General features: G+C 40.3%; 1 protein-coding gene across 1 annotated transcript; it reads right to left on the reverse strand.

Annotated features, from left to right (window-relative positions):
- Positions 1–7,389: 7,389 nt before the first annotated feature.
- LOC126891331 (MATH and LRR domain-containing protein PFE0570w-like) lies at positions 7,390–12,061 on the reverse strand. Its single transcript, XM_050660508.1, has 2 exons — positions 11,873–12,061; positions 7,390–8,364 (listed from the first exon to the last, which is right to left on the reverse strand). The coding sequence occupies exons 1-2, from the start codon at positions 12,059–12,061 to the stop codon at positions 7,390–7,392; spliced, it is 1,164 nt and encodes a 387-aa protein (XP_050516465.1).
- Between the last annotated feature and the right edge of the window lie 971 nt (positions 12,062–13,032).

A 13,032-nucleotide genomic window follows, 5' to 3' on the forward strand; every position in this document is an offset into this window, starting at 1 on the left:
GAACGAGCAGATATGTTAGCGAAACAAGGCTCGAGAAAAACTTTTGAAGGCCCAGAACCTTTCTGTGGCATCACTAAAGATGCTATGAAAAACGAGGTTCAGAAATGGCTGATAAAGAATCATCAAAATAAATGGAGAACCACTCAAGGGCAAATCCAGACTAAAAAAATAATCAAGAATATTGATAAAAAACTCTCGAACAGTTTGATGAACCTCAATAAACGAGAGATCAAAACGGTCACTGAAATGGTGACTGGATATTGTCGTTTAAGAAATCACCTATACAAACTAGGTAAGGTGAATGAACCATGGTGCAGAAAGTGCGAAATGGAAGAAGAAACTGCCATACACATACTATGCTATTGCAGTGTGCTAGGTGATGTACGGCAGAACTTCACTGGTCAAATGAGGTTTGAACCAGAAGAGATCTTAAAACTACCAATAAGAAAACTGTTGGCCTTCGTTGAGGCCACAGGACTTATTAAAGTTTAAGGAGAAGAACAGGGTTTGGTACAAAGGTCTTATGACCAAGTGCCAGAGACTAACGAGTCTCGCCTGAGTTAAGAAGAAGAAGAAGAAGAAGATGCACGTCGAATACTTGATTTAGCTAAATCAGTTGGTGAAAACTGTTGTCCTTTTTTCATAAATGGCCGTGTTTGTCCAGCAAATAGTTTAGGGAACGCCAAAATATTAATATTTAAAATATTTTAATAAAAAGATAAATATAACATAAAATATATAGATGTAGGTTTTCTTTAAAGACGATCGTAATAAAAGTCCGTTTGATGTTTAACAGTTTTAATTAATGAAATAGATAACTAAATTACTGATACTATTAAATTGACGAAATTTAAAAGTGTTAAAGTGTAATTCCGACTTCTCCGAATTCTTATTCCGTGTAATCCGAATTCTTATTCTTACAAAAATGAAATGTATTTATAGATAATTTGCGTCTAATCAATATAATACCTGTCTTAATTCGCCTTTTTCTGAGTATTATACCTAAGAAACGCGTCTGTGGTCGCTGTGATGTTATAATCGACTGGCTATACAACCAAAACAGCCTCCTGTCTTCCCCTCTTTATGCTTAAAATCCGAAACTATTAAAATTCTACTGCAATAAATTTCGATCCGTATTAGTAATAAAATTTGGTTCACAGTGGCGAATGTTATTCTTACTTATAAAGTTAAAAGTAGTCCGCTACCGTCGTAATTCCCAATTAGTTCCACCCATCTGTGCCAACGTAGGTCCATATGTGTGAGACTCTTATCCCGTTCTCGTACTAATAATTAAGAAAAATGATATACAGAGAAATTTAAAATATAAGGTAAACTATTTACAATTCTACATTCAGCCATCCTGCTCGAATTCGACCCGAATTCCGTGGTTGTCTATCCACGGCTTCATGTACTCTGCACACGTTGAAGTACTCTGGGGTCCATCATGGTATCCAGATTTCTTTACCTCGTACCTGTCATTTGGATTCACTTGTATTACCACGTAAGGTCCAAAATATTTCTTCAGCAGTTTGAGTCCTCTACCAAACTGTTCTCTTGATTGTCACTAAGTCCCCCTTTTTATACATCCTCGGCCTTTTTCTTCGTAGATCATATCTGCGTCTATTTTCCTCTTGAATTTTGACTAACTGACGTCGACTCTCGTTTCTCAGCATCTCTCTATCTTCATCAAATTGTTTAATTATCTCCTATTCTATGATCTCCTTCATCCTCAGATCTTCTTTATTCTTCATCTTCGATTTCTCATCTTCATCTTTCTTTAAGATTTGGAATGTAACATCCTCTTCGAATCAAATCTTGTGTTTTTGTTACAGCAAAATGTCCTACCTCGTGTAAGCTTCTAATTACTTCTGTTTGCATTCTTTTCGGAATGACTAACACTTAGCCCTAGAGAGATGGCGAACTCTAGGGGAATATAGCCTTGGTGCGGTAAGGGCGCACTGCCGTACTCGACATTTATTTCGACCCTACTCGTGGGAACAATCGTGGAACCAAAGAGAAACATTAAACAAGCGGAGAGGGACTCAGAAATGGGCGACCTCTCCGAAGAAACAAGAATGGAAGCTGCGGGAGCAGCAGACCATATAGAACACACGGACAAGGGAGCTGTGGAAACAGCAGACCATGCCGAGGAGAGAGGTATTGAAGCTGACCAGCTAGAGACAAGCCTCGAGAAACTAAGTCTCGGGACAAAAAAGCTATCTGGGGCTCAAAAACGGAGGCTTAAGAAAGCCGAAAAAATAGCTGCTGGGACGTGGGTTAAAGAGAACCCACATAAGACCAAAGGCCAAAAGGGGAAAAGTGACCAGACCACGGGAGTGAAAAGGACCCGGTCTGACAACTCGACCCCAACAAAAAAACCCCAAGGCCAAAAGACCGAAGGGAATTACGAAACAAGCAGCTAACAACGCGACTGCTAGCGCTAAAGAGGTAAGGGGCAGTAAAACGCAGACTGGCACTTACGGCGAAGTGACAGACAAACTGAGGATGGCGGTGGTAGACAGACGTCATCCTGAGGTAAAACTGAACCAGGAACAAGCAGAACTGGTTCGAACAAAACTGGAAGAGGCAGTGGATAAGGCACCCGGCGGAAGTCAGAATCCACTGCAGTTCCTAAGAACTACATTCAGCGCGGGGATTCTGTGGATCCACTGCGCGAATGAGCCTACCAAATCTTGGCTGGAGGGGACGGTACGAGAGCTTCGGGATCTCTGGGAGTCGGCGGATTTGAAGTTGATCGAATCCAAGGACTTGAGAAGACCGATTGTGCTTGTGCACGTGCCTGAGACCGGCATAAGCGAAAAAGTGTTCAGAAGTCGCTTGGGCAAGCAGAATGCAGGGCTCAATACGACAGACTGGACACTGAAAAGCCAGAAGGTCGAGGGGCAAGGAGAAATCCTTGCGTACTCGATCGACAAGGTCTCCTTTAGGGCTTTGAAGCAGACCCAACTCAAGGCCTTTTATAGGATGGGAAGGGTAGCATTCAAGATCGTGCGGGAGACAGATGGAGATGACAAAGGTGAGAGTGATCCAAGCCAACCTTCAACACAGTAAGGCAGCTTCGGCAGAACTTGCTGTGGCGATGGAAAGGTTTGATGTTGCTCTCATCCAAGAACCCTGGGTAAACCAGGGTAAAATAAAAGGTCTCTCAGGAATAAGTGGAGAACTGATTTACAGTAGATCCGCTGAAGTACCAAGAACCTGCATAATAGCTAAAAGCAACATTAAGGTACTGCCGTTAACTAATTTCTGTTCTAGGGATCTAACAGCAGTAATACTAAAAGTTACAGAGGGAGGTAGGATGAAGGAGATAATACTCGGATCAGCCTATCTGCCCTATGATGATCCTAACCCACCACCACCAAGGGAATTGGAGGAGCTGATGAGAGACTGCAGAGGCAAAGGATCACAGATAATCATCGGTTGTGACTCCAACTCACATCACATCAGCTGTGGGAGCACCGGAAACAACGAAAGAGGTGAGCACTTACTACAATTTATTATGGAATATAATTTAGACATACTAAATGTAGGCAACAAACCTACCTTTGTGACTGCTAATAGGAAGGAGGTTATCGATATAACGATGGCGACTGCATTTGCAAGCAGCATCGTTAGGAACTGGCATGTGTCTGATGAGGCGAGTTTCTCAGACCACAGACACATATACTTTGAAATAACGGGCTATGAGCACGAAACAGAGACTTATCGAAACCCCAGGAAAACTGATTGGGAAGCGTATCAAGAAGACCTGACATATAGTTTTCGTGGGGCTATAAAGAGGATAAGGAACACAATAGAGCTAGATATGGCTACTGAACAATTTCAGGATATAGTCATAGAAGCATATAAAGATAACTGTCCCGTAACAGTGAGGAGCTCCAACAGGAAAGTGCCCTGGTGGAACAATGAACTTGCTAAAAGAAGGAGAGATGCGAGAAAAGAATTCAATTCTGCCAAGAGATCAGGCGAGTGGAGCGAATATCGCAAAGCTCTGACTGAATATAACAAGGCTCTACGGAAAGCCAAAAGAGAATCATGGAGGAAGCACTGCGAGGAGATAGAACAGACTGCAGTAGTGGCTAGACTCCAAAAGGTTCTCTCGAAAGAACCTAAGAGCAATATCGCCACGCTCCAAATGGAGTCAGGCGATTACACACAGACCAGTGAAGAGACGCTGAGGGAACTCTTCAATGTTCACTTCCCTGGGTCGGTCACCAGAATGATGACACCAGAAGTTCTACAGCAAGAAGGACCAGTTACCATGAAATATGGAAATAGGGGAAGCTGGAGAGCTGCAAAAGAGATGGTGACACCAGACAAAATAAAATGGGCAGTAAGTTCATTTAAACCATATAAATCACCGGGAACGGACGGGATTTATCCTGTACTTTTGCAAAAAGGTACAGAAGCAATGTACAAGCAAATGTGTACAATACTTCGTGCAAGTATTGCGCTGGGGTATGTACCGGTTGCTTGGAGGTCGACAAGGGTAGCATTCATACCTAAGCCTGGTAAGGATGGACGTATGACTGCGAAGTCCCTTAGACCAATAAGTCTGATGTCCTTTGTACTAAAGACATTGGAAAAACTGGTAGATAGACATATTAGGGATGGAATATTGGTTGAAAGACCAATAGAACAAGACCAATATGCATATAGGCCAGGTGTATCAACAGAAACAGCACTGCACCATCTAGTACGGAGGGTGGAGTATGTTCTGGAAAACAAAGAGGTGATGTTGGGAGCCTTTCTCGACATAGAGGGAGCCTTCAACAACACCTCATTCGATGCAATCACAAAGGCTATCCGGCTGAAAGGAGTGGATGAAATAAGCTGCAGGTGGATAGAATGCATGCTTAAAAGCCGCGTGGTATATTCGACACTGATGGGCGAGACCATGTCAGCACGGGTTGCCAGAGGATGCCCACAGGGAGGTGTATTATCTCCGTTAGTGTGGAATCTGGTTATGGACGGACTGATTGGAACGCTCAACAGGAAAAAATATAATGTCCTGGGCTATGCAGATGATTTTGTCATTCTGGCTCAGGGCAAGTTCAATACAACTGTCAGGGATAACATGCAACAGGCCCTGAATGTAGTATCAAAATGGACAAGTGAGGTAGGATTGTCCGTAAGCCCTCACAAATCCAAAATAGTAGCCTTCACCAGAAGGACAAAATTAGAGGGAATAGGACCTGTGAATCTCATGGGGATCTCCCTAAAGGTGGAGAGGGAGGTAAAATATCTCGGAGTCATAATAGACTCAAGGCTTACCTGGAATCAACACCTGGAACGAATAACCAAAAGAGCGATGGCCACTTTAATGGTGACCAGACGCACACATGGCAGAACATGGGGACTTAAACCGGACATGATGTATTGGATATACAACATGATGGTAAAGCCCACAATAACGTATGCAGCATTGGTCTGGTGGCCAAAGGTGCAACAGAGAAATGCTATAGAGAAGTTAGGCAAGATACAAAGGCTTGTCTGTCTCAGCATAACAGGAGCAATGAGAGGCACACCAACTGCAGCAATGGAAGCCTTACTAGACCTTCCTCCCTTACACATCACAGTGAAGGGCGAGGCAAGGATGGGGTTACATAGACTGCAGGGTAATCAAAGCAAAATTGCAGTGGGCAAAGGACACTGCAGCATCAATGATATATGCGGGGATCCAATATGGGAGATGATAACAGACCATTGTATCCCCAAATATAAAATGGAAATACCTTTTCAGGTGGAAATACACTCCAGAGAGGTATGGGAAGATCCTGGCAGACATCTGAAGTATGAGGGCCACACCTGGTATACAGATGGGTCCAAGACAGAAGATGGTTCGAGATCAGGAGTATATAGTGAGGATAGGAACTATAACGGTTCCATCCCACTAGGAGAATATACCTCTGTATTTCAGGCGGAGGTATATGCAATCCTGCACTGTGCACGGATAAACAGATTGAGGACTTATACTAATAAGAGAATCAATATCTGTTCAGACAGCCAAGCGGCCTTGAGGGCTTTAAAGAACCCAAGGATAACCTCAAGGCTTGTATGGGAATGCCGCGAAGAACTTGACACCCTGGCGGAACATAATGAGGTAAAACTCATTTGGGTGCCTGGACATCAAGGGATCGCTGGTAATGAAAAAGCTGACGAACTTGCTAGACGAGGATCAGCAACAGGATACTTCGGTCCAGAACCGGCACTGGGAGTGCCCAAAAGCACAATCAGAGACCGATTAAGAGGCTGGATACGAAGACAGCACAAAGAATACTGGGAAGAAATTTATACCTCAGACATGCGCAAAAAGAGCTGAAGAACTGTTCAAAATGAACAGGAATCAGCTCAAAATTATTACAGGTTTCTTAACTGGACACTTTCCAGTAAAAGGACACCTACACACGATAGGACTATATAACGGAGATCTCAGCTGCAGACTATGCAATAGAGAGACCGAGACAGTCAGACATTTATTGTGCGATTGCGAGGCGCTGGATCGTAAGAGACAAGCAATATATGGAGACTGCAAACCAAGTCCGACAGTGTATGGCACTAACCCAATGGACCTTTACAGGCTAGTAAAGGGCACTGCATTATTGGATTGGGTGTCATGAGAACAAATGGAAGGAAGCACAATAAGCTGAAAAGCTGCAGTGCCACCGGGGTGCATGCACGGACGGCTTCCGAGAGAAAAAAAAAAAAAAGAAAAAAAAACACTTCCTTGCCGTCTTCGTATTTAAAAGGAATATTGTTTTTTATAAGTCCTCGTATGTTTCCGTCGTCTTTGTCTTGTCGGGTTCGTAACTTTTGACTACTCCCTCTATATCCGTCTTTATTTTTTTATCTTCTGTATGGTTCAGCTGAAAATGATTATTGACTGTCGTCTCGCTAATTATTGTAATCCTCCTTATAAAAGTATCTACTCTTTTTTTTTGATAAAATTATTCCGTCTTCGGTTATTGTAACTTCCGCTTGTCTCAGTATATTGTTTCCGAGAATAATTTCAACGTCTAGTGTTCCTTTTGGAATAACATGAAATAAAATATTAAAATCCTCTCCTTGAATTTCTACCATTTTATTAAATACCTAAAGTTTTAACTCTCGTACCTCCTAATCCACTTAAATCTAATATGTTTTGTGAAAGAATCACGTCATCAAAATATTTTTCAAAAATATCTTCTCGTACTGAACTAATGTCACTTCCTGTATCCAATAATGCACGTAGTGATAATTTTCCAACCTTCAATGTTATCGAGTTTTTATACCCCAAGTTAACAACATTTACATGTCCAGAAGTTGATGGTTCTTCTTCTTTCTCATTGCATCGAAAAGACCTGTGTCCAAACTGATGGCATCAACATTTTACTCCCTTGGCCTTGTCAGGACAATCCGTCGATCTGTGTCCCTGAATTCCACAATTGAAACATTTTTCTTCCTTTTTATTCCTACTTTGAGGCGCTCCTCTTTCATCTCATCTCGTCTTACTTCCTCGTTCGTCCACGTCTTTTTATGCGTCTCGGTTTTAACTAATTTTTGCGTCGTCTGTTTTTTAATCAATTCGTACAGTTTAATCTTCTCTTTAAAGTCATTGAAATTTTTGGCACCATAAAGTATTACTTTATTAGCAGGGTCGTCCATAATTCCCTCAGTTATATACTGCATTATGACTTCATTTTCGATGTTTCCTCTGCTACCGATTTCTCTCATTTTTAGTACATACTCCTGTACGCTTTCACCTTGTTTCTTCTTTCTATTCATCAGCATTTTGTGTATTTCGGCACTACCTATTTTGTTCTCGAACTCTGCTGTCAGCTTTTTCTTCAGGAGCTTCCAGCTATTAACTCCTTTCTCTGACTGTATATACAGTTTAGCTATTCCTTTTAGGGATCGCTTAGCAAAAATTAGCATTTGCAAATCATTCCATCCCATCAGATTGGAAATTTCTTCAAAATCAGCCATCCATTTTCCTATGGGATAATCGTCTTTTCCGTCGAAATTTCTTATACTGTCCTCTACGTCTCTAAAAGTTAAGGCAAATGAATCATTCAGTCTACCTCTCGTCATTTTGTTTGATTTTGATCTATTGCTCGTAAATAAATCCGTCGTCCTTTCATCATCCATATCGTCATTATTATTATCGTCGTCGGTAACGTCTTTACCTTCTTCCTCGTGATAAGCATCTTTATCACTATTTGCGTCGTTATCTTCATTATAGCGATCGTCTTCGGTAACGTCTTTACCGTTTTCCTTGTGATAAACGTCTTTATCACCGTCATCATCGCTAGCGTCTTCGTCTTCATCGTCATTCTCGTCTTCAAGATTGAAGTCGTTCAAAAACTAACAAATACGTTCAATCACGTCGTCTTCTGAACCAGTGTAGTTCAGATCTAAAACACTGCAAACTGCTACTAAGTCCGGCATACTTAGTTTGTTTTTAATGTCGTCTAATTTTGTGGAATATTCCTGGGATTCTTTATCCCACGCAAAATTTGTAAAATTCCGCAAATTCTTCCTAGTTTGTCGCGGCAACCCTTTATCTCCGTACGCGACAACATGCAACGCCTTAACAGCACTTAATGCCGAATTTTTAAGGTTTAAACTAATTTTTGGAAAATCGTTAAGAGTTTGTTTAGACTGCATTTTAAAAAGGTATATAATAATAATAAAAAAACAAGAATAAAATGAATAAAACAAGAATAAAAGAATAAAATCTTTTAACTAAAAAGTTAGATTATTTTTTCCCGTGTGCAAATTGTATTTGTGAACTGTAGAATTGTAGTCGCTTTTACTCCAGAATTATCAATATCTACTACAAATAGTAACAAAGTTATGATTTAAAATATTTTCATTCTCAACATTCACTGTTTATCGTCAAAGTTCCAGTTCACAGCTCCTCGAAAAAAATAATCTTTGGTCAGATTTCTAATTTCCAGACACCAGACCAAAGTGTCTTGACTACTTTTAAAATATTGGAACAAACACACCTGATTTCTCCTTGATAATACTGCTTGCTATGATTGCGTCTCGTCGTCGTCGTCGTCACTGCCCAAACAGCCGCCGTATTTGCCTAACAGCGTCGTCTACACTGTACTAGCCTGCTACTCCACCAACACAACCATTCACCAACAGTTCACAAAGTCCGGAAGTCACCAATAGTTTAAAATAGTCCGAAAATCACCAACAGTTTCCACGTTTCCCGAACAGTCATAAACAGTTTCCAAAAATTACGTCACGTCACCTGAGCCGATTTTTTAATTACACGCCACTTTACGGTATTTCGCGAACTTTACGACGAAATTGTCTTTCTTAGATCCCGGTTGAGCCCCCAATATGTAGGTTTTCTTTAAAGACGATCGTAATAAAAGTCCGTTTGATGTTTAACAGTTTTAATTAATAAAATAGATAACTAAATTACTGATACTATTAAATTGACGAAATTTAAAAGTGTAAAATGTAATTGCGACCAAAATATTACGTGTTCTTATTCTTACAAAAATGAAATGTATTTATAGATAATTTGCGTCTAATCAATATAATACCCGTCTTAATTCGTCTTTTTCTAAGTATTATACCTAAGAAACGCGTCTGTGGTCGCTGTGATGTTGTAATCGACTGGCTATACAACCAAAACAGCCTCCTGTCTTCCCCTCTTTATGCTTAAAATCCGAAACTATTAAAATTCTACTGCAATAAATTTCGATCCCTATTAGTAATAAAATTTGGTTAACAGTGGCGAATGTTATTCTTACTTATAAAGTTAAAAGTAGTCCGCTACCGTCGTAATCCCCAATTAGTTCCACCCATCTGTGCCAACGTAGGTCCATATGTGTGAGACTCTTATCCCGTTCTCGTACTAATAATTAAGAAAAATGATATACAGGGGAATTTAAAATATAAGGTAAACTATTTACAATTCTACATAGATAATAATCCAAAATACCCAAATATTGTTAAAACTATTCAAATTCATTAATTACAATCGTCATATAACAAGTACGTCATATTAGAGTAATAAACATATTTGATATAATAAATTGAATTTTTAAAAGACACACAAAAATGCGACTGCGCTCGTTCAGTTCTGGAAGGGGAATGTAATGTCAAACATTTGTAAAACTACTAATTACTAGCCTACTAGCAACGATCTGAGTTTACGTTTAGCTGTGTCGGCAGAAAAGAAATATTTGAAAAAGGATTGTGACGTCACATGTTTGACTTTGAGGTCGGTTATCTCGAAGATGGTTAGAGATATCGAAATTCCGTTTTCAGATTTGGATTCAGAAGACAAAACTACATGAGAATCCATCGGTAAATCGGCCTAAGCATTGCACTAGCGGGAACGCACGAACGAACAGGTTTTGCGAATTTATAAAAGTTTTCATTAAAAATTATCACAAGCACCGCACAGTGTTTAAAATTGAAGGAAACGTGATCGTCAGTACAAAGAATAAATAAATTTGAGGATGCCGAAATTAAGGGGTTTGTTTGTACTACTCATGATGCATCCTCTCAGCAAAAATTGATTTTTTGTTTGTTAGGGCCAGATGTACTAATGATCAAAAGTACAAAATTCAATATAATTTTATAGATCAAATTTAAATCCTCAGAAGATGCCTTTTACTTTGATAATTACTTCATGTATGTGTATACTAACCACTGGATAGTTAATATAAAAGTAATTATTTGAGATAAAAGTACGTACTTTAAAGATTAAAATGACATAGTTAACTTCACGGAAAAGTGATTTTGATATAATCGGCTGTCTAAAAACCTATACAATTTTTTATAAAATTAATGTTTGACAGCGTATTACGCTTATTGCTCCTTATTGCTCATTATTAAATCCTTCGCTAAATAAAGATTACAATGTAAGGAATAAAAAAATATATAAGACAAACTGCGCAAAGGTGCGCAACTGAGTACATTGCCATTGACCATTCAGTTACAGATGCAGCACGAACACATCCGGGAGGCACTCCAAAAACCATTCAATTTGGAACTGCGTTCCCTATTTTATTAACTGCTGACATCATCTATACCAGTTGTCTCTTTTAGCAGACGTTGCACTACCGAGTTGTTTGATCCTCTGAGGTCCGACTCTTTTGATTGGTTTCAGACAGTGTTCATTCCTGTTTCGTCAGTATTTTGTTCCGGTGGAGTTGGCCCAAATCGTTTATGAGCATCTCTCATGGCTCGCATCCATTCTTCTCCAGTCATGGCATCCTCAAGCCATGTTTCTGGGTATTTTTTTATTCGCCTTTGCGAAATTGAAAGCCAAAATTCTGACTTTTTTTGTCAGACCGTATTGCATTTTAGCTACATTCTGGATATACGTAACAAGGCGTTGCTCTTCAGTATCACTGAATACTTGATTCACTGACTAGTTTACAGAATATTCAAATTTAACGGCCCCACTTTCCTTGCATTTCTTTAAGTGCCTAATAATTAGAAATACAAGGAAAGTGGGGAAAATAATTATTATTGTAGACCTGCACACTTTGAATACTTTTTCCGCCTCTCGAAACGCCATTATCTTGTCGAGGTCTTCATTATTTATAGCTTCGATTGCATTTTTCGATGCATCAGCATTTATTGCTTCCTTTTTGATACCTATTTTGCTTCGTCGCATGATGGAGTTCAAACTAGAAACAAACAAAAATCACTGCCACCTATTGTACCATGAGCCGATCTAAGGTACAACATGCAGCTTGGCTTCAAGGTACACGAGTGCAAAAATAAACAAAAATGGCTACCTACACAAAACTTTTCAGTTCCATGTCACCAGCCCATCCTTTTTCGATTTTAGGCCCGAAAAAAAGTTCACTCGTTTGTATTGCGTTAGTACTGGATTGTAATACCCTTCCTTCGTTTGTACTGCCCCAACCCTTCTAAATCTGTCTGGAGGGGCTAGTGACATGCTATCCCCCTTTTCGTACTGGGGCTCCAGGATGGGTATGTTCGTTTGTACTGCATTAGTATCGCACTGTACCGCCCCCACCAGTCTAGATTGGCCTGGGATGCAAGGCAGGGCCATGCTACCGCTCTACTCTGCTGCACCCTTTGCCATCTGGACGCCGAAAATAGGCTATTTTGTTTGTACTGCGTTAGTACTGGATTGTACCGCCCTTATTTTGTTTGTACTACCCCTACCCTTCTACATTTAAAACAGGAGAGGATTAGTGCTAGGAGCAAGGACACAAAATCAGCCGAACCTTGCACATAGTAACACCGCTGATGTAAAATTTGGTAAATTCGTCAAAAATAACTAATTATATTTTGAAACTGAAAAACAGACTGCAAGCCACTCTCCACGGGGGATGGAAACTTACCCCTCTTGAGTAGTTTTACGTTACCAATTAAAAAAAATGGTATGGTACATGTATTTATTGAACACAATTTTCGATCAGAAATCAGATCCCGAAATGCACTTTTCAACTTCGTTGTACAGCTTCAACCCCTTTGTCTTCCCACTGGGGGTAAAAACCACCTTGTAATCAGAGAATATGCAGGGTCCATTTCTACGCCTTTGTGTCATTTGTGCTTCAGGGTCCCCGAATTTGTGCCGCCTTCCTTCACCATGGACATCAAGTTGGGGGGGGGGGGGGCTAGCGAAAAGTTCTAAAAAGGCTAATTGCACAAAAAAGCATTTCTCTTTGGACTCTGTTTCTTTCCAAAAGTTGGTTCCTGGAATTTTTGGAAAGGTGGTGAGATGGAGATGGAGTGATGAAAATGTGTAGATGAATAATGGGGAGAAAGATGGATCACTCCACCTTTCCATCTCCACCTCTCCATCTGCATCTCACCACTTCCCCATCATCCATCTTTCCTTCACTTCATCTCTATCTCTTCAACACTCCGACTCCATGTCCATCTCACCATCCCCCTCCCATCAGACGTCTCCATCTCACGACCTTCCCATCAGGCCTCTCCACCTTTCCAACTCTCCAACTCTATCTCTTCATCACTCCATCTCCACCTTTCCATCTCCATTACTCCATGTCCACC

Source organism: Diabrotica virgifera, chromosome 9 (genome assembly GCF_917563875.1).
Source record: "Diabrotica virgifera virgifera chromosome 9, PGI_DIABVI_V3a".
In the NCBI taxonomy this organism is placed as follows: domain Eukaryota; kingdom Metazoa; phylum Arthropoda; class Insecta; order Coleoptera; family Chrysomelidae; genus Diabrotica; species Diabrotica virgifera.

Bases quoted from the DNA above. Each gene is read 5' to 3' on its own strand.
- LOC126891331 (XM_050660508.1), bottom strand. From the start codon at position 12,061: ATGGCCCTGCCTTGCATCCCAGGCCAATCTAGACTGGTGGGGGCGGTA. The intron at 8,365-11,872 runs GTACTAACGCAA...CGTATTTGTTAG, and splicing joins AGGAAGGGTATTACAATCCA to TTTTTGAACGACTTCAATCT.